Source organism: Rattus rattus, chromosome 8 (assembly GCF_011064425.1).
Source record: "Rattus rattus isolate New Zealand chromosome 8, Rrattus_CSIRO_v1, whole genome shotgun sequence".
NCBI classification, from domain to species: Eukaryota; Metazoa; Chordata; class Mammalia; order Rodentia; family Muridae; genus Rattus; species Rattus rattus.
The window spans coordinates 95317727-95338306 of record NC_046161.1 but is presented as its reverse complement, the minus strand read 5'-3'; the positions used below and the strand labels follow the sequence as shown (position 1 = coordinate 95338306).

The 20580-nt window shown below is 44.4% G+C and overlaps 1 protein-coding gene across 1 annotated transcript in view; it reads right to left on the bottom strand.

Moving 5' to 3' along the window:
• The window catches only part of Nphp3 (nephrocystin 3), a 41037-nt gene extending 20966 nt beyond the window's left edge, over window positions 1-20071 (bottom strand). The window contains exons 1-9 of the mRNA XM_032910391.1: window positions 19662-20071; window positions 17953-18078; window positions 16902-17052; window positions 13789-13941; window positions 12800-12933; window positions 10009-10169; window positions 4986-5142; window positions 4428-4502; window positions 2264-2437 (exon numbers count right to left, since the gene is read on the bottom strand). Of these exons, the coding sequence (XP_032766282.1) occupies window positions 2264-2437; window positions 4428-4502; window positions 4986-5142; window positions 10009-10169; window positions 12800-12933; window positions 13789-13941; window positions 16902-17052; window positions 17953-18078; window positions 19662-20042 (1512 nt within the window). The 5' untranslated portion in view covers window positions 20043-20071. The remainder of the gene's footprint in view (window positions 1-2263; window positions 2438-4427; window positions 4503-4985; window positions 5143-10008; window positions 10170-12799; window positions 12934-13788; window positions 13942-16901; window positions 17053-17952; window positions 18079-19661) is intronic.
• Between the last annotated feature and the right edge of the window lie 509 nt (window positions 20072-20580).

Here is a 20580-nt window from a genome sequence, read left to right as displayed (position 1 = left end):
GAGGCTATCACAATACACTGGAGCCTCTTGACTACAAGGAGTATCCCAGAAGGCTGTGCGAGCCCAAACAGCAACCCTCGATTTGCCGAACAGAAGAATGCATGCGGAGTTCCAGAGTTTGCTTTAGTTTCTAGGGCTTACGAAGAACGGGTCGAAACAAAAGCAGGCTTCTTCCTCCCCCCACCCCCTGCCTCAGATAGCCAGGCTTGGACAGACTGCCTGAGACCTTCCTGACACTGAATTCTATGCAAAGTCCAAGAATTCCACCCTTCCTTCTTGGGCTTTCCCCAGCCACACAAAAGTAGCTCACACCCGGAAGGCTGTGCTCACAAAAGTGAAATGCCACAATACTTCTTAAGAGCGTCCAGAGCCAGCTTGGCACTGCTGTGCCTACAGACATCTGACTGATGATGAAGCTTTGGTATCTTATGGCGGGCCTTAGGCTGGCTTCTTGGCAGTAAAATCTCCAGCTGTGGGAAACCATCCTTGGTGGACTCTTTACGCTTGTAGTATCTAGGCACAAATCAACTGCCAAGGAACCCAAGTGGTTCTCATAGCAGTGTCTGAAGGAACAGGGGAGACATTGTTGGTTTATTACCCTATCAATCCCAGTGGTCATTGTCCTACAGAAAACCCACTCACAGATCTACTGTCCCCACACTGGGGCTTCTTGCTGCAAGGGGAAAAGTCTCAGATGTGGACCACAGTTCAGATTTCAGATTTATTCCATGTATACTCATGGGCAAGTCATGTTAGACTTCCATTTCTTCTTTGAATCCATTGCATCAGGACCTCTGTTTAAAAAAATCACTACTTGGGGCTGGAGAGATGGCTCAGCAGTTAAGAGCACTGGCTGCTCTTCCAGAGGTCCTGAGTTCAATTCCCAGCAACCACATGGTGGTTCACAATCATCTGTAATGGGATGTGATGCCCTCTTCTGGTGTGTCTGAAGACAGCTACGGTGTACTTATATGTAATAAATAAATAAATCTTTAAAAAAATCACTACTTAATATTAACCCCATGCCAGCCACTAAGCTCTGCTTCAGGGACCTCATCTGGCTGAATATTTGGGACATCGTCCGAAGAAGACAGTGGCACTACCCATCCCGCACGTACGAGTATGAAGGTCAACTTTAGAGTGGCCGGGGAATTGAAAGAACCAAGCAATAAGCACAGTTTAAATCTAAGGGCTCCATAAAAATGCAACTGTTCCTGCTAATTTCTGTGATAGCCTTTAGAAATTAGTTTGCAGACTCAAATTGAGATGGCTCAGCCCATTAAAGGTTCTTACTACTATGACTGACAGCTTGAGTTCAACTCCCAGGACGCACATGGTGGACGTGGAGAGCCAATTTTCTCCAAGTTGTTCTCTGATTGTTACTTATGCACCATGGCATGCATGCCCTCCCTCCCACACACAATACACAATGCCATACATTTAAAACTGGTTTGTATGTTAGTTTAAGTCCTTTTTAGCTCAGAAATGCTTCTCGGAAGGTAACATGCTGTTAATCAGTTTAGATGTTTATAGATCCCGATTGGACCCAATCTGAACGTCTGATCTGCCCATTTAGTGAACCACCAGAGTTTGTTTCCTGAACGTTTGGTATGTTAATTCTTTTAACACTTGTGAAGAGCTGAGAGCCTGGTCTTACTATCGTCCCATTGTCACATTTCCTAGCTTGATCTCAGTGAGCTGCAGGTGATAGCATAACGAGTGCATAGCTGATGAATCTGTCATCAATAAAAATGATTGGCGTTCACAAAGATATGTCACATTGTCCTCCTATGATACAAATCTAAGCACATCTCAACATGGGTCACGCAGCCTTGAGAGCAGGTAACAAAGCCACGAATATGCTCGGGTGAAAGCATTAGCATATGAAAGCCTACAGGCTGTACCTTATTTTTATTATTAATTTTAGTGTGTGTGTGTGTGTGTGGTGTTTGTGTGTACATGCAGGTGTGTACACAGTGTCTTCTGCTATCACCTTCCACCTTGTTTTTGGAGGCAGGGTCTGTCCTTCAGCTCAGGCTCACTGATTGGCTAAGCTGACTGACCAATGAGCTGCAGGAATCTGCCTGTACCTCTGCCCCCACGGCACTAGGGTTACAGAAGGGAGTTCCTGCTCTGGACTTTTCACACCGGTGCTACGGATCTGAACATGGGTCTTCATACTTACGTGACAAGAGCGTTGCCAGGGGTGCCGTCCCCCGAGCCAGCCACTGAAGTTCAGTGGACCGAGGGTTCGGAAGTTTACCTTCTCAAATCCCAGTTCGTGGGCGGAGCTAGAAGCCCGCTGAAAGGCTTCCATCTGCTCTTGCTCGTCGTGTACGTCCCACAGAACATCCCCAAAATCATCTTCTTCTGGACTGGAATCCTCACTGCCCCCATCCTTCACCTCCACGTCTGTGTTCTCGAGGCCAAGGATGTCCTAAGTACAAAGAACCAGTACCAGCGAGCAAGTGAAATTCGGAGACCTTGAAGCTGGGGCCAGCTGAGGCGCGTAAGGGCAGACTTAGGCTTGTAAGAGTTATTATAAGTACCTCTGAGAATTAATTTGTAACCATAGAATCCTAGTGTAAAATGAAAATACTAAAAACATAAAGAGTTCCTCTCAATGAAAGTAAAATCAGGGCGTTTGATGGGATTTGTTTTCCGAAAAATGTTATGTAATTATTTTTGGCTAGTGAATGACTTTTAAAAGTGTGTGTGTGTGTGTGTGTGTGTGTGTGTGTGTGTGTGTGTGTGTGTGTGTGCGCGCGCGCGCGCGCGCGCCTACGTTCATGAATGTGGATTAGGGAGAGGACAGCTTTGGGGAGTCATCCTCAGGAATACTTATCTCCTTTGAGACAGAGTCTGTCACTAGGTCCTCACCAATTGGGTTTGAGTGAACCTCAGAGAATCCTCCTGTCCCTGCCTCCCCAGTGCTGGGATTACAAGCACACACCATCATGCCTGGTATTTTTAAGTGTGTACTTGGTCTTCACCTTAGATCCTCATGCTTGTGAGACAAATGTTCTACAGACTAAGCTATCTCTTCAGCCCCATTAGTGAATGACTTTAAAGACTTCACCGATGCCTAAAAAATATGGCCTAAAATTTAATTACAAGATGGAACCTACCTCTCCCTCTCCTCTCTCTCCTCTCTCTCTCTCTCTCTCTCTCTCTCTCTCTCTCTCTCTCTCTCTCTCAATTTTTGAGACAGGGTTTTTCCCTGTGCATCTCTGGCTGTCCTGGAATTACTCTGTAGACTTTGAACTCAGAGATCCACCTGCCTCTGCTTCCTGAGTGCTGGCATTAAAGGGTGTGCCACCAAGGCTTCGATTGAGATGGAGTTTCTTGCTGTCAAGCCTTTCTGCTGTCACATTTAATCTCCCTATGGGATCACTGAAAACACACGGATGATAAATATGGTTCACTTCACGGCCCTCATTCATCTCACTTATCTCCATTCTAAGACCGTGAGTTTGGAAACCTCAGAATCATCTGGGACATCTTTGAACTGGAGGACACGTAATTGTGCCACCAAGTGTCTTACATTACATTCTGGGCTCACTCTCTTCAGATGACAAATCTCTCTATCTTCAATCCAATTTAATTAGAAAACGGAAGCCAGACGTGGTGGCACATACCTTTAATTCTAGCACTCAGGAGGCAGAGGCAGGCAGATCTCTGTGAGTGTGCGACCAGCCTCCGAACTGAGTTCCAGGACAGTCAGAGCTGTTACACAAAAAACCAAAGCTAGACAGGAAGCAGTGTAACTCCCTCCTTCTCAGAGAAGGTCTCTGGCTCCTGGAAAGAGGGGGGCATCCTCAGGGGAAGCAAGGTTCGCCTTCCCACTGTGTTCACTTTACTTGGAGATAAGGGTGTCTCTGTCTTTTGACCTTGGTTATTGGTATTTTTGCTGACCCAATTCTGAAATGGTTTCTTTGCATAAAAAAATCATCTCAGGCATACTACCAAGCAGCTATGGAAAAATAAATGCCTTAGATTTCAAAGAATCCAGCTCCAGGTGACTCCACAGACTATGTTCCCGTTCCCCTGAAAGGTGCTTTTGCCCTCTCTGCGGCTGTTAGGGATAGCAAGGTGGGGGACATCTCAAATCTGTAAAAATCCCAGGTACACACAGAACACACAGAGCCTCTTTGTGGAGTAAAAGGTACACTTGTCCTCAACTGCCTCCTCTGGATTTTTGCGTTTTTGACACATTTTACACCTAACAGGTGTTGAAGCCCTGCATGGGGGGCAGATCCTGACAATACCATGTTCTCATTCCAGTAACAGCCCCCAAGAGAACCATGGTGCTCTCCTGGGTACTGTTCTCAAAAATGACACTCAAATAGTTTTGTCTGGAAAGCTCTTTTTTAAAAATTACTATGAGGTTATTTTAGAAGAAAACTTGAGGAGAAATGCATATTTACCTGTTTGATAATCTTTTCCACACCCATGTAAATCTTATACACTCCCTCTGAGAGATCTCCGGAGTGTTCGATTATCTAGGAGAAGGAAACACAGTAGGTCCAGTAACTTTTTATTCCAGCAAGTTCCTTACAACAAAGACACTATATTGTGAACTTGTTGTTAGGAAGAGGAAACTGAAACTTGACTCAGGTCACACAGGGATTCAGTGTGAACAATGTATACCTGTGTGTGTGTGTGTGTGTGTGTGTGTGTGTGTGTGTGTGTGTGTCCCAGCATCCCTCATCTAGATGGCTATACCAGGTCTCAGACTTCTCACTGCCCTCCCAACTACTCCATTCTTCATACAACACCAAGCAAATCACTAACACACGTCCACCCCGGTCCTTGCCATTCTGCTCAAAGCCAAACAGACCTCACTGCAAGGGAAAGAGTCCAGGTGCTTGAAATGACCCCTGAGATTTTTCAGGATTGCTCTCATTGGGCCACCTGTCCTGTATGTCCCCTCTCTGCGGATGCCCTGGCTTCCTTTGTCCTCTGACGTGGCCTCTGTGTCTTACCTTGGCTTTAGTGGTCTCGCTTAGGTTAGAAACCTGATCCAGTAACCGCTGGACAGAGTCGGAAGTGGCTTTCCCGTCCTCCAAACGGTGGTAGATTAATCGTGGTTTTCCTTCTGGGTTCTGCAGAAAGGCTTCTTCACAGTCTTCCAGTAAAAAACTAGGTGGGAAATTGTCATTTCAGAGGCTACACAGCACTGTGGCAGCAGAGACATAGGTGACCAGCCTCAGTGCCCAAACAGGCTTTTACCACAGGGACAAGGGCCCAGCTGCTGAGGAGGAAAAGCTTTCCAAAGAATATGTGTGCCTGTGCGTGTGTGTGTGTGCGCGCGCGCGCGCGCGCGCGTGCGTGTGTGTGTGTGTGTGTGTGTGTGTGTGTGTGTGTGCGTGTGTGCGTGCCTCTGTGCCCAGAGGTCAGTGTCACATGACTTCCTCAGTCTCTCCACAGTACCTGGAGCTCACTGAGTCAGCTAGTCTGGCTGACCACAAGCCCCAGGAATCCTTCTGCCTGTCTCTCCTTCCTCTGTGCTTGAATTACACATATTCATAGCAGCACCTAACTTCTATGTAGGTTCAGGGATCTGGGTCAAATACTCTAGTGGAAGGAAAGTAGACGGCACAGGTGACACAAATAGGTCACTAGTGGGTAATTACTGAAGTCAGAGAGGGCAGAGGCCAGTTGGTGAGCTGACCTTCTCTGGAGGATCCAGCCAGAGGGGTGGGCTGACTACTTTGTGAGGTGGAAGGAGCCAAAGTAGTGAAGCTGAGGAACAGTGGGAGTGGATCAACCATGGGCCGAGAGCTCCCACATAACTACATTCTGTGAGGTGATCTGTAGGCGATCTGGCTTAAAAATGACTGAACAAATCCAAGAATAGGTCCCAAAGTGTACTAGAAGGTGATACAATTACTCTGGGGCACTGAAGACTTCCCCAGGAGAGCTGTTTCTTGAGAGGGCTGGATGGCATACTGCAGTGAACCAGTGGCTGATGCCTCTCTGAGCCGCCAGCCAGGCTGCTGTCCAAGGGACAGTCAGCCTTCCCCTCTCCTCAGGGCCCAGCGTTCTTGGTGACCCCAGCTGTGTAAGCATTGGGGAGGCCTGGTGAAGGAGGCCAGCCCAGCCCATTATTTGGGGGATTCCTATTAAGCCACAAGTATTCCTGTTTCCATCCTTCACCGTAAACTATGCCTGCCAAAGGGACGGAGCCAAATGTGTACATTACAGAGCCTCCACGGACGCAGTGTCAGAAGTCAGCTCCCCTCTGCACCCGCTCTGGTGAGTGACGGTGGGGGGCACACACCTGTGCTCCCCACTGAGCATGAATCCCCCACTCACTTTCCTTACCTACCGCTAAGTGCGTTGTTAGTACAGCGTGCTCTGAGTCCATTCACCTCTTACCTAAAGGCTATGGAGTGGGTACAGAATGATTCAAGGGCCAGTGAATGGTGTATGTGGGTCCCATATGTACATAAGGAGTAATTACTGATCAGGAAAGTTCTCTCCCATGAAGCTCCCAAGCTGTTCAGGGGTACTTTTCTAGCTTTGTCTTTGGGAAGTTGAGGGAGCCAGCCAATCAGAGGAGGAGTAACCCAAGGCTCCAGTGACTGTATGTATGGTCTGAGCTCATCACCCCTGTTGCACTTCTGTATTTTTGTTAATGGGGACAGAGGCTCCTTGGGGATGGAAGTCAGGCCTCATACATGCAAGGTAAGTGCTGTACCACTGAGCTACACTCCCAGTCCCAACTACCATGCTTCTTGGCAGTCCTAAGAAAAGCAAATGGTGAAAGCCATGTAATGAAATAAGGGGAATTAAACCAAAATAAAGCCAAAAAAAATGCAAGAGACTAAAAAATTCTGATTTGTTAAGAAGAACTTTTAAAAAATCAACAAAAATTTACTTAAAGTGGATAGACAAACAATAGAAATAGAAAATGAATGAGAGGGCAACTCGAGTTGAAAATCAAGAAGACAAAAATGAATGTGAAAAGCATAAAGATTCCAAACAGTATCTTATTAATGAGTAAAAGTCTTGAAGATAAAGAGAAAAGGCAAGATGGCTTCAGAGATTAAAAGTAAGAATTAAAAAATAATTTAACGGGGTTGGGGATTTAGCTCAGTGGTAGAGCGCTTGCCTAGCAAGCGCAAGGCCCTGGGTTCTGTCCTCAGCTCCGAAAAAAAAAAAAAAGAATTTAAAAAATAATTTAACAACAAAAGGCATGTATTACCAAGTCACATAAGATACAGCCAAGTAACACTAGGTATTAAAAATGATACATCTTTAATGATATGCTCTTCCTGTCACTATTACATAGGCTAATGATTGCTGGGCATCAGCCCACCCTATTGGGCAGATTTCCTGCAGAATCAATATGAAGATATACATACGTTCATGTAGCAATGCTATTTAGATGAATTGATGATTTCATAATTCCTGATGATGATTTTATAGAACTCCTAAATTCATACAAGTAATTTCAAACCCCCTGTAGAATAAAAACTGCAAATAGAGCTCTGTAAAGCTTCATGTGCCATGGGCTAATTGCACTAGGAAAAGAAAGCAGGCTTGGAACAAATTTACAGTCAAGGAAATCATTCCTTACATGATGGAAATGAGGCCACTCTCTGGTAGCTACAGGTCATAAACTGGGAATGGGCAATTTACTGTAGGTGCAAGGACAGAAAAGTGATGGACAAGTTTATACAAGACTTCAAAATAATAAGACACAAGGTAAATACTTTGTCTTTTGACAAAACCATGCTTACTTGTGACATAAAAACTATTGCTTTAAACTTATAATGAACTCGTGGAGCCAAAAAGATACATAATGAATGTTTAGTCTGGTACTAGCCTTAATGGCAAGACATAAACAATTCTGTTGTAACTTTTTAAGCCTTATTAACCTATGACGTGAACTGTGGCCTTAAACATACTGTGAATGTATGAAATGTAATGCTTAAAAACATGTGATCAGTTATCCTGAGAAGGTGTAAAAACTAAGAACAATAAAAATAAACTGAGAACAATAAAAAAGGGTGACACCCTTTTCTGCTTCGTCCTGTGTGTGTGTGTGTCTGTGTGGGTGCCTGACTTACTTTCTTTGTCTTTTTTCTTTTCTTTCCTTTTCTCTCTGACTCACAAAGAGTTAATGAACTTGGAGCCTGGCCAGTGAGAGGTGAGTCAAAAAACAAAGAACTCAAGTAACTAAATTTCTTTTCCCCTGCTGCTATCATCTGGAGTTAATTGCCAGAAGCCATCAGCTTTTGGCCTCCAAATAGCAAGAGAGAGTTAATTGCTAGAAGCCACCAGCTTTAGACGCCTGAATAGCAAGAGAGGATTAAATTGCCAAAAGTCTTCAGCTTTTAGCCTCTGACCTCACTGTCTTCTCCAGGTACTTGAAGGTCGGGGCTGGACCCTGGCACTTGTGCATGCTAGGAAAGTCCCGTACTAACTGAGATACATACCCAGTCCTTGGGTTTTCATTTTGAGACAGGCTCTTGCTAAATTATTTGGGCTGTTCTGCAATTTGCAATCCTCCTGCCACAACTTACTGAGCAGTTGAGACTCTAAGCTTGAGTTATCAGGCACAGCTACAAGGCAGAGCCTTAAGGACCAAGGATAGGGTTTACTGCAGGGAATGTGGTAGACCTGGAGATCTCACACTTGTGTACACGGCAGTCATAGTTGGGCTCCACTCAAAGGCAACTAATCTTTGTGAGGGCTTAGTCCAGTCAACATGTCTAGATAGAATAGCTAACCCCCACTATAGCCATTTTATCTTTTAGCTATATATCTACAGCATGTATTTTTTGATTGATTAAAACCCAGTACGTAAGATTCTTTAACATAGTTACATTCAGATTGAAACTTCATCTCTCTCAAATTGTATCCAAAGAAAGAAAACGATGAGGTTTACTGTGGTCTGAAATGAGGAGCCACCAACTTAGTTCTGTAAAGTCAGACGATAAACGTTTTGGGCTATGTGGGACACAGGGTTTCTGTTGTAAATACTCCATTGTGCTATTATAGTATAAAAGCAGCTGCTAATTTTTTTTTTTTGTAGAAATCAATGAATGTAACTGTGTTTCTATAGCTGGACTTTTTTACTTTGTGGGTTCTTTTTTCCATCCCTTATTCCTGCTCCCATCCCCAACCCTGGGTTACACACACACACACACACACACACACACACACACACACACACACACTAGATAAGAGAGAAACAGGATAGAAGAGAGAAATTAGGAAAATCCCGGAATCTAACTTCTTTCCTTTTGTTTCTTCCTTGATCACAGCTACTAACAAACTGTAGCCAACCTCCTCAAACAACCAACACCCATGTACCCTTTCTCTTGGGGTCCTGGCATTTATACACCCTCTGAGAAGTTCCCAGAATTCCAAATGTTACACAACTGTAGAAATTATCTATCTGCAGCTGGCAAAACTACACTTCTGCTAGAGCATGAGGCAAATCATAGTCAGCTGCTGTGGACGGTCTGAAGCAGCCCCATATTCCTACACCTGAGATTAAAACAAAAGTGCATTCTTATAATAGTTCTGTGTCCTTTTTTAAAAAAAGAAACCCGGGGTTGAGGATTTAGCTCAGTGGTAGAGCGCTTGCCTAGGAAGGCAAAGGCCCTGGGTTGGTCCCCAGCTCAAAAAAAAGAACCAAAAAAAAAAAAAAAAAAAAAAAAAAAAAAACCCAAATCCCCAAATTCTCAGAAACGTCATTACATGTTCCAAAAAGCCTTTATTTACAAAGGCTGATACCTGGCAGTGTTTGGGCCTGGGCCACTGTTGGCCAACTGCTGACCAAAACAGTCTTTATAGTAATGGCGCTGATAGGTCTGATGGTATAAAACTTTACATTTTTTATTTGGGTGTGAGGTCGGTGTGAAGTGTAATAGATTCCACACACTGTTTTTAACTGTGAGAACAGAATTAAGACTTGTCTCTGAAGTTCACTTGTTAGTAACCTCTTTACAGCTCATGTGAGTGATAAATTGGAAATCTTTTTTGGCTTACCTTGGTAATGTTGAGTGAAGGAATAAAATAACTAAAGAACTCTTCTCAATTTCCCATTTTCTTAGAGTAAGGTACTGATTTTCAACATCTATTGGAAAATAAACAGCATGGAAGAAATATCCCATTGTCTCGCACATTCTTTTAAGTTTAGGTGAATGGTCCTAAAAGTGAATTAAAATATATAAGATGATATATTTAGCTAAAGGTAGAGAGGATTTTATCACTTAAAAGACATACTTTAGAACAGCCTCTGTAGCTGTATTCTAATACAAAAAATTTAAATAGTCACGTTTTAAAGAAAATCTTATAGAGAATAAGTAAATGTCTCTCTAGAACAAAAATAATAGCTTAGCAGAGTTATTTCTAGCTCAGAAGATGATTTGTTTCATAATCAAGAACAGAAGAAAGTATTAGGCTAGTTTGTGTTGTTATTTCTTGTTATTTTTATCATGAATAACTTGTTTTCTTGTTTTAAAGGACCCTAGTATCTGTGTGTGTGTGTGTGTGTGTGTGTGTGTGCTGTGTGTATGTGTGTGTGTGTGCTGTGTGTATGTGTTTGTATGTGTGTACTGTGTGCTGTGTGTGTTCTATGTGTGTATGTGCTGTGTGTGTGTGTCTGTGTGTTGTGTGCTGTGTATGTGTCTGTGTGTGTGTTGTGTGCTGTGTGTGTGTGTTGTGTGCTATGTGTGTGTGTTGTGTGCTATGTGTATATGTGTGTGCTGTATGTATGTGTGTGTGTGCTGTGTGTATGTGTGTGTGTCTGTGTGTATGTGTGTGTGTTGTGTGTTGTGTGTATGTATGTATGAGGAATATGGTGCTTTGAGGTAGGAAATGTAGCTTCCATGAGACTGGGCTTGCCTAGCAAATGAAAAGCCCTAGATTTAATTTCCAGAAACATAAAAAATATAAAAATCTTACTGAAAAAATATTGGTCTATGATAAAGTATATTACCAAATAATGATGCTTTTTACGCAAGCAATTAGTTAGAAATCTCCAGTTATCCTTGGGAGTAACCTATATCCACTTACCAAATGGAAGCTTTGAGATTTAAAATATTTTAATCTTACCAAGATTGAATAATATTACCAAGGAATGCTAAATTAATCTATTAACAATTGTGGACTGAATTCAGCAGGTTTCTCCTGGGGCAGGCAGATGCATTTAAAGTTCACCCGAGACATTAGTGGTATATAGATTTCTCCTACAAAAAGTCAGGTGGCAAATATTTTTACAAAAATAACAATGTTTATTAATTCATCTGTTTCAACAGAGGCTTTTTAAATCTCTTTGGTTTCTGTCCCAATTAACTCTTTTTGTAGCACAACAAAAGATCAATTTCCCTCTCTCTCTCTCTCTCTCTTCCTCTCTCTCTCTCTGTTGCATATACACATGCACATGCACACGCACATGCCTGGGCATGTTCTAATAACATTTTCTAAAAATAGATAATAAGGTGTGGATTTCATATAATTTTTACATAATGAAAGTCTTCTTATATTTTCTCATCCCAATAATGTATAATATAAAAACAAATTTTAGCTCTGGGCCACAAGAAACCAGGTAGCAAGCCAGAAGTGCCACAGGCTTTAGAATAACTCCTCGGGATGCCTTCAGAAGCTCAAAGTGGTGAGAAGGATTAAACTTTGGTATTATCTGAAATAGATTTAAGGTCCGCAACTAAATCAGACCCAGCTAAGGAAGGACTCAAACCCTGCAGAGAACAGTTAATGAAATATGAAAAGGTCATTTTACTATTTACATTTTTAGCTATATTTTCTACTTTTATATTAAGATGTTGGCTTTTTGTTTTGTTTTGTTTTTCAAGACATGGTTTCTCTGTACAACAGCCTGGCTGTCCTGGAACTTGCTGTGTAGACCAGGCTGGCCTCAGACTCACAGAGATCTGCCTGTCTCTTGCCTCCTGAGTGCTGGATTAAAGGGGTATACCACTAAGACATTGGCATCCTAATGATGTATTTTAGGTATAAAATTAAATAGAAAAAAAAAGCCATAAAGTCCCAACATGCTAGTCTCGTCATGCTGTAACTCCTGTCCTTGTTTTAGCAGAAAGTTAAACAAAAACTAAGAGTCTTAACATGGCATCTGCCCTTCCACACACGAATACTGGCCCAAAATGCATTATAAGCAAAGCCCAATGTTTCCTGTTTGTGTTTTTTAAGATGGACAATCTCATAAATAGCAAGCTTAGTTTAAATGCAATTATAGTCTAAATATAATCCTAATTTGTATTTTGTTTGTTTTGAGATTCCACCCTACTCAGTAGTCCAGGCTAGCCTCAAACTCAGTGTAGTCCTTTTGGCCCTGTCTTTCTTTCTTTCTTTTTTTTTTTTTTTTCCAGAGCTGGGGACCGAACCCAAGGCCTTGTGCTTGCTAGGCAAGCGCTCTACCACTGAGCCAAATCCCCAGCCCTTGGCCCTGTCTTCTGAGTGTTGGGATTATAGATGTGTGCCACGCCTGCTACTAACTTGTATTTCCTCTTCTGTCTTTCTTAAAACAGATTTATTTATTTTTACTGTATGCATATGGGTGTTTCTCCTGCCTGTGTGCATGTGTGCTCTGTGTGTGTGCCTGGATGCCCACAGAGCACAGAAGAGGATATCTGATCCCCTGGGAAAGAATTACAGCCAGTTGTGAGCCAGCCTATGGGTCCTGGGGAATGAACCTGGGTCCTCTGCAGGGGCAGCCAGAGCTCTTAACTCCTGAGCGGTCCTTCCGGCCCCAGGCCTTGTCTTTTAAATGAGTGTGTACACAATTTATGAATGCTCTCACCTTAAGGAAAAGTTCCATTTCGGGCTGGGTTTCCTCTGAATAGATGAGGTAACATCTGACTGGGTGACTCCACAGGGAATGTGAGAACAAGGGGGTGGCTTGTAATAAGCCAGCCACAGCAGCGTCCCAGTCATCTGGAAGTAAAATTCCCATAAATTCATGAGACATACACCAGAATAAAACTATCAGAATAATTCCAAGCGAGTCTAGGGGAAAAGAAAAAAAACCTTAACAGCCACAGACAGTCACGTGTTACTACTGACAAAGCTTGGAGAACGTATTAGAAGGTCATTAATTTCTAGCCTCATGTTCTCGGGGATTCAAGACAATGAATGGTACTCGTCTCCCCTGGAGAACAATGAATCCCCAGGGCAGTGGCCCTGACTCTGTTTTGTTCTGCTATTTGCAGGGAGTCTGTGTTCCCAAGGTGATCAAGACACAAAGAGTTTGAGAAGAGTGTAAAACCAAAATCGGTGTTAGGCTATTTAGTCGGAAGGAAAAATCGTGAACTATCTGCCAATCGAGAGCACAATATAAAAATAATTTGCATCGCGATTTTACTGTTTTAAGGAATAAGAGTAGAGTTACTGACAGGCTCATGGGGCTGCAATGATTTTGCAGCTCTGAACATCTCAGTGCTTTGGAAGCACTGGGTAAGACTAACGTGAGAGACACACTCTTTGCTTGATCTAACAGGTCTTTTCCTATTTTGCTTTATAGCATGCCCTTTCAGGAATACCAATTATGCTACACTGTATCCCTGTGGCTCAACAAAAGCACTGGCCAATTCAGAGAATAAAGCAGCTGCTAGAACCTGGGTGGCCAGGATGGCAGGAGGACCATGTTATCCTGATGAGACGGATGTGGCCTCAGCTTGGTCAGTCACTGCCTCGTGCACGCTGGCTTGTATGTGCCAGAATGCTAAAATCATGCTCTGTTGTGCAAGATTCTACAACACAGTCACAACTACCAGGCAAGGGATGGGTTACCTCGGTTGATGTTTGCGAAGGGTCCTTCCACATCTATGGAACTGTGGGCAAACTCGGGACCTCTGAAAGGCTGCTGAAGCTGGATCATGCTGTCTATGGAATGCTCACTGCCCAGGGCTCTGCTGGCCCAGTATTCACATTGGGTTCCAGCAGCTGTTTGCAACAAGGAATTGGAATTTCATTAAAACCAAGTCACCAAGTGTTTAAAAACTCTCCACATATGTCAAATAGGGGTTCTCGTATCAAGATACACTATTTATAAATATAATAAACCATGAAGTAATTAATGGTTTTCAAAGCATTTTGCCATTGACTTTTGGCAGAGCGCTTCTGCTCTGGTTAACACAATTCTGGTCATCACCTCAAATTCAAAGGAAGGATTAAACTAGGAAAAAGGAAAAGCAAAAAGGAATCTAAGAAACAAAGGGGTTTTAGTAGAAGGCAGTTTAGGGCCAGCAATATGGTTTAGTATGTAGAGGGGCTTGTTGCTACCAAGCCTCGGGACCTGCCTGAGTCTAGTCCCTGGAGGGCAACTGGTAGAGGGAGAGAAGAAGCTTCTCACAGATTATCTTCTGACCTCCACACACACGCACTCCTACCCATACGCACATACATACATATACACAAAATACATAAATTCATAAATATAATAAAAAATCAAAATGAGGGACTTTAAAGACACCACAAACAATTCCAAAAATCTACCTGCAATTGGACATTCATACATTCATACATCAATTAAAATGTAAAGTAACTTCGTTTTTTTTTGTTTTTTTTTTTTTCATGAGACTTAGCCTTGGCTGTCCTGGAACTCACTATGTAGACCAGGCTGCCCTCAAACGCACAGACATCTACCTGCCTTTGCCTCCTGGTTGCTGAGATTAACAGGGGATGCCATTCTGCCCAGTTTATGAAGGGACTTTGAAGGTGGACTGGTAGCAGCCACTGATACCTTGTATCCTTCAGGTTTAAATCAATGTACCAAAGACTAAAAGTGAGCAGTAACTTGTTTCTGCTAACTCGCCAAGACAACTACAGTAGCTTTGATACAATGTCCATCTGAACAGCCAAAATGGAAGCAGTCAATTGGGCTATGTGGTAGCGGGAGGCACATCCACAGACACTTTAGAATCCCTGCATCTTTTTCTCAAAGTTAGTAGTAAGAGTCCCAGGATGCTGACCACTATGCAATGGGAATATGATGAAAACTAGAAAGGAACTGCCAGAGCTGGAGAGATGGCTCAGTGGTTAAGAGCACTGACTGTTCTTCCAGAGGTCCTGAGTTCAAATCCCAGCAACCACATGGTGGCTCACAACTATCTGTAATGGAATCTGATGTCCTCTTCTGGAGTGTCTGAAGAGAGCGACAGTAAACTCATATTAATAAAGTAAATTTTAAAAAAGAACAGTTTGAAAGGAACTATCAGTTCCTGTATCTTACTCCCCAATACATCCCTTTGTAAGACTATGACACAACCCTTATAAATAGGATGGCCACAGCATTTTCTCCTTATACGCTACAATATGCGTTTCCTTTATCTCATATTAATTACAGCTGATTTTTTTTCTTGGAACATGGGAAATGCCTTCAACTCTGTGATTTTAATCACTTTTTTTATCGCTAGAAAAATGTTTTATATGCTTATTATAAAACCAAAGCTTTTTGAGTGATTCACAGAACTACTTTGGAAATGGAGAGACCACGGGGCAGGCATTGTACAAAGTCGCAGAGACCACATCCCTATCTGGAAAACAATCTGTGGAGAATATAACTCCATGATGCCTAGCTCCCCTTCCCACTTTAGCCACACATCTGCCTGTCTATTGATTAACCCTTCCAGTCTAGGTCCAGCTTTGGCCAGAGCCACTTGAGCAGAGGCGACTGTATTTCAGGTTGTGCCTTCAGGAGAAGCAAGGTGTCTACTTGTGATGCTATTTTTTAAAAAATAGTTTTCCAAACGTCAGGGTGCGCGTGCGCATACACGAGCATGCATGTAGGCATGGACATGTAGTTGCTGGAGTGTGGAGGTCAGAGGATGGCTTCAGGAATCAGCTGTCTCCTGCAACTTTATTGGGGCCCAGGATAGAACTCAGGTCAGCAGCGCCTCTCACCCCGTGACCCCCTTGTGGTTGAAATTAAAGGAGGGCGGGCACAAGATAAAACAAGGCCCATGATTGAACAGTAAAAAGTAAGGCGGGGACAGAGTTTTGGTAAGGGGAGAGAGAGGGAGGAAAAGAACCAAGATGGAGGCAGAGAAGGACGACCCAGATCCTTGTGGCATTAAATGACCACAGGTAGTTATGAATATTTCTTAAGGGATGGATTTTTATAAGTCTATTTATCTTATGTAGGTGGGTGGTTGTGGACGTTTTGTGGATTGAGAATTTAACATATACATCTGATTGCTAAATTATAAGCTTATTGAGCTGATTATTTTAACGGGTTGCTGGGAGTTGATACTCTAACCACCAGTGGGCGGATGCTGGGAACGAGAGCAGAGTCCGCCACAAGAGAGTTACAAGAGGGCAGCTGCTGCGGGGCTCAGACAGTAGCTGGTGGTACCGTGGGATGGAGATTGGGAGCTTAGGGTGAGACGCTTTGCTGATTGAGATAAATATACCGTGCTAATGCCATATGGCTCGACGATGCCAGCTATCGAGGGTTTGTGGACATTAGGGAATGTGAGCAGAGTTCAGTGGCAGAGAGCCAGGAGGGTGGCCGCCGCTGGGACCAGAGACTAGGTAGAGGTAGCGTGGCATGGTGCCCTAGAACCAAATGCAGATTGATCTGGAATAGGTACTTTGTGTGGGGCATGGGGGTGTGCAGAGATAGAGACTGACAGGAGAGAAAGAGAGAGAGAGAGAGAGAGAGAGAGAGAGAGAGAGAGAGAGAGAGAGAGAGAGAAATAGCGCTCTCATGAGTATGCATGCACACCATGGGCTAGGACGGATGACATCATACACTTCAGGGAGAGGAGGTCTTGACAGCTGAGAGACCCTGAGAGCTCTCCCTCTTTGTTAGCAAGCACTAACCCTGCACACAGAGAAAAGCACCACTGAACATTCTGAGCATCGCCACAGCTCTGTGGAGAATAGACTTGAAGCGAGCTTACCAGTGACATCGGCGCCGTTGTCATCCGAGTCAGACTCCCCAGGGTCAAACACCTGGATCCCCTGGGCCTGCAGCCTCTGAAGTTTGCTCTCCAGCTCTCGCTTGGCCCTCAGCAAGTCCTGAATTTCATTTTCTTTGGTCTCCCTAAAAATCTTTTTAAAAGGCAGAATTTAATTTTGGAACGTTTTTTCATAATCACAAAGTCGTGCCACCACGTTTTCAGGGAGTGGGGCATTTATTCGTAAAGTCAGTGTCTTTTTGGTTCTCGGTCCTCATTTGTAACAGAAAGACTTCTCTAGACCCTCATTTTATTGTTCACAATGGAACCTGCTGGAAGTCTGACGGCGTGGGTGTGTGTGTGACATGTAACACATTTGTTTCCCTCATACCAAATACCAAACAAAATATCCCCAAACATTTCCAAACACTTCATCTCACCAAAAGACCAAACCAAACCAAGAACAAAAACCCAGCATTCATGGAGACTGGAGAGGTGGTACAGTGGCTAAGATCACCCAGCTCTTGCAGAAAACCTGAGTTTGCGTCCTAGCACTCATCTCGGGAAGCTCACAATGACCTGCTCCAAGGGATCCTACAACTCTGGCCTCCACAGGTACTGCATTTATGTGTGCCCACACATGCACAATTAAAAACAAAGATTAAAAACAAATCCATCCTTCCATCGTTCAATATCTCAACTAAAATGTTCACTTTCGTATCTCTGTATCAAATAAACACCACCTAACTGAGAACACGGGCTGCTTTCTTCCCTAGTTCTGTCACTTTCACCAGTGTTACTAGATTTATCTATGATCTACACAATATCAGAGGGAATTTTTTTTCAAGACACGGTCTCATTGTGTAGCGCTGACTGTCCTGGAACTCACTACGTAGACCAGGCTGGCCTCGAATTCACAGAGATCTGCCTGCCTCTGCATCCAGAGTCCTGGGCTTAAAGGTGTATGCCACCACAGCTGGCTCAAGTAAACTTTTAAAAACTAGCTTTTAATCTATGTCACTTGGAGAGAGGGGTAGGAATACCAAGAATTTACCTTGAATTGCCTTTTAACCCTGTCTCTGTCGTGTTCAAATGTGACTGCTCTCTCCATGGCTTGGTATTTTGCTTCTAATGCACCCTCTTTTTCCCGAAGTATCTTCTGGTAAGTTTTCTGAAGTACCTGCAAAGATGAGCCTTGTTATCTCCCAAGAAAAAAGGCCTTTCATCTGTATATTAAATTCTTACACATATGTATACATATGTTGGGATCTGGCTTTCATCCGTATATTAAATTCTTACATATATGTATACATATGTTGGGATCTGGCTTTCATTCATATTAAATTCTTATGTTTACATATGTTTAGATCTCTACCCTCTACTCACTATTTTATCAATTATCAAGCCCTTCTGTGTTGTCAATTATTTCAAGCAAAATAGAAAAAAAAATGCAAACATCTTTGAATCCTAGTGTACAGGTTCTTCAGAAAATAAGCTTTTTCTTTGAAATACTGTACCAGCTCCAGCATTTTTCTAAGAGAATAAGAAACACAGTTTGTAAGGTTTAGCTTGAAGGTTTCTGTGCTCCTTGGCGTTACATATTAATCATTCTACTGATCACCAGAGCCATTCGCAGTCTGGATCCGTGGCTAGCCCTCCAGTAAATGTCAACACGGCCGGATGAAATAATGAATGAAATAAATGTGTGAGAATTTTCTCAAGATTATGTAGGTAAGAAAGGAACAACAGGTTTCACAGGGAATTGGAATTGCTGATCTGTGACATCTGTCAGTCCCCCCTGCACTGGCCTCTTTATCCTGCTACCCCTTCTACCTGCCATCTCACATGGTTCTTAGTGGGCAGTGGTGTACACATGAAATCAGACAGGAGGAACGCACAAATCCACTTTATAGGGGCGAAGAGCACATTGGCCTTCCAGTAGGAAGCGAGGCCAGCAGGGAGTGAGACCAGCCTCTCAGGTAATATGCTAATAGCACAGCAGTTAATGAAGGGCTTCATAGCTTACAGGAACATGCCAGACTAGAAGGAAGGAGGCTTCTTCTACAAAAATCCGTGCTGTTTATTTAAGTCTTATTTTGAGCGGCCAGGAGCTCTTGGGCTTCAGAGATCCCTCCCACAGAAAAGAGGGGCATAAACAAATGATCATCAGAGAGGCTCCCGGCCCATGGCATATAGTCCCAGGTTTTGCTCTGAGAAATTCTGCTTTACCTAGTATCTGAAAGAATAAAAGGCCTACAGTAGCACCGCAGTAACTGTTGAGCCCATTAACTAAATGGACTGAGGGAGTTTGAGCATTCTCAGGGAAGACTTTCAATCACAACACTTAAAAACGATGAAATCAGGAGGTTTCCAGAAAAATTCCTGTCCCATCATTAAACCCCAGAACCTGCAGAACTTTGCGAAGAAACTGAGCCAAGAGCTCCATCTTGGAGATAGGTTAAACCAGGAGGAGTTGTGTGAAGTTGCTCTGAGAAATTTTGCGGCTTCAGGACTTGGGTTGATCCAACGTGTCTTAATGAATGAACCGGAAACTGAAAGGGACTGAGGAAGATGCTGACATGAAGTTAGTTTAGACTGAAAAATAATGATTCCTCATAAAGGAGGAGCAGCTTCTGTACATTTAGAAAACAACTTGGTTTGTAGCTGGGTTAGGATGGTGGTGCCACCAAGCGGCTGAGCGACGCGCTCGGGTCTCAGTTTCCTCAGAGCCTCCCGCTTGCGGCGCGCTGGGTCCCGCGTTACCTGCAGCTCCGCCCGCAGCCGCTTGTTCTCCGTGTCCAGCTTGGCCTCTCGGCGACCCATGGACAGCAACTCCTGGTTCTTGCTGACCCGGAAGATCTCGTACTCTTTCTTGAGCCGCTCGAACTCGGCCGCCGCATACTCTAGCTCGGGCACAGACGAGCCCGTGGACTTGAAGCTGGCGCCCAGCAGCCCGCCGGCCCCCGCCGCCCGAGGCAGCGACCCGGGCCCGGCTCCCGCGCCCCTGCGGAACGAGCTACGCAGCAGGCGGGCCTTGGGCTTCACTTCCACCGGGATCTCGCAGGCCTCGCCGCCGCCTGCCCCGTACGTGTCCTCGATCACCTCCCCACCAGCGGGGCTCACCAGTGACGAGGCTGTGCCCATGATGCCCGGGGCCGGCTGAAGCTGAGAGCCTGCTGGGCGCCAGGAGGAGGCGGGGTCAAGAGGGCGGGGCTTGCCTAGAGGGGCGGAGCGCGGCGGCCAGAAACCAAAGCAGGGAGGGGCGTGGCCAGGAGCAGAGCTGGGCCGGGGCGTGGCCAGGCCTTCGGGGTGGGGCCGAGATGGGCGGGCTGCAGCATCGGAGAGGGTGAGTGTGGAGAGAAGAGCAGAGCAGTGCGTGAAGTGAGCCTGACGATTGGGGAGAAGGGCATAACGTGGCAACTAGAGGGGGCGTGGTGTTGAGGAAGAGGGTCCGTCCTGAGAAGGGGCGGAGCCATACTTTCGGGGCGTGGTCGAACACACTGGGGATGTTGGGGCGACCAGAGAGGGGTGGGACGAAGCAGCGAAAGAAGGCGTGATCATCTGAGAGTAGTGTCCGGAGAGGCTGTCGGGCCAGATTTGGGGTGTGTGATTCGGTAAGTGGGGCGTAAAGCAGCAGCGGGCAGAAAGTGAGAATCAGAGTCAGTCGGAGAGGCGGGTCCTG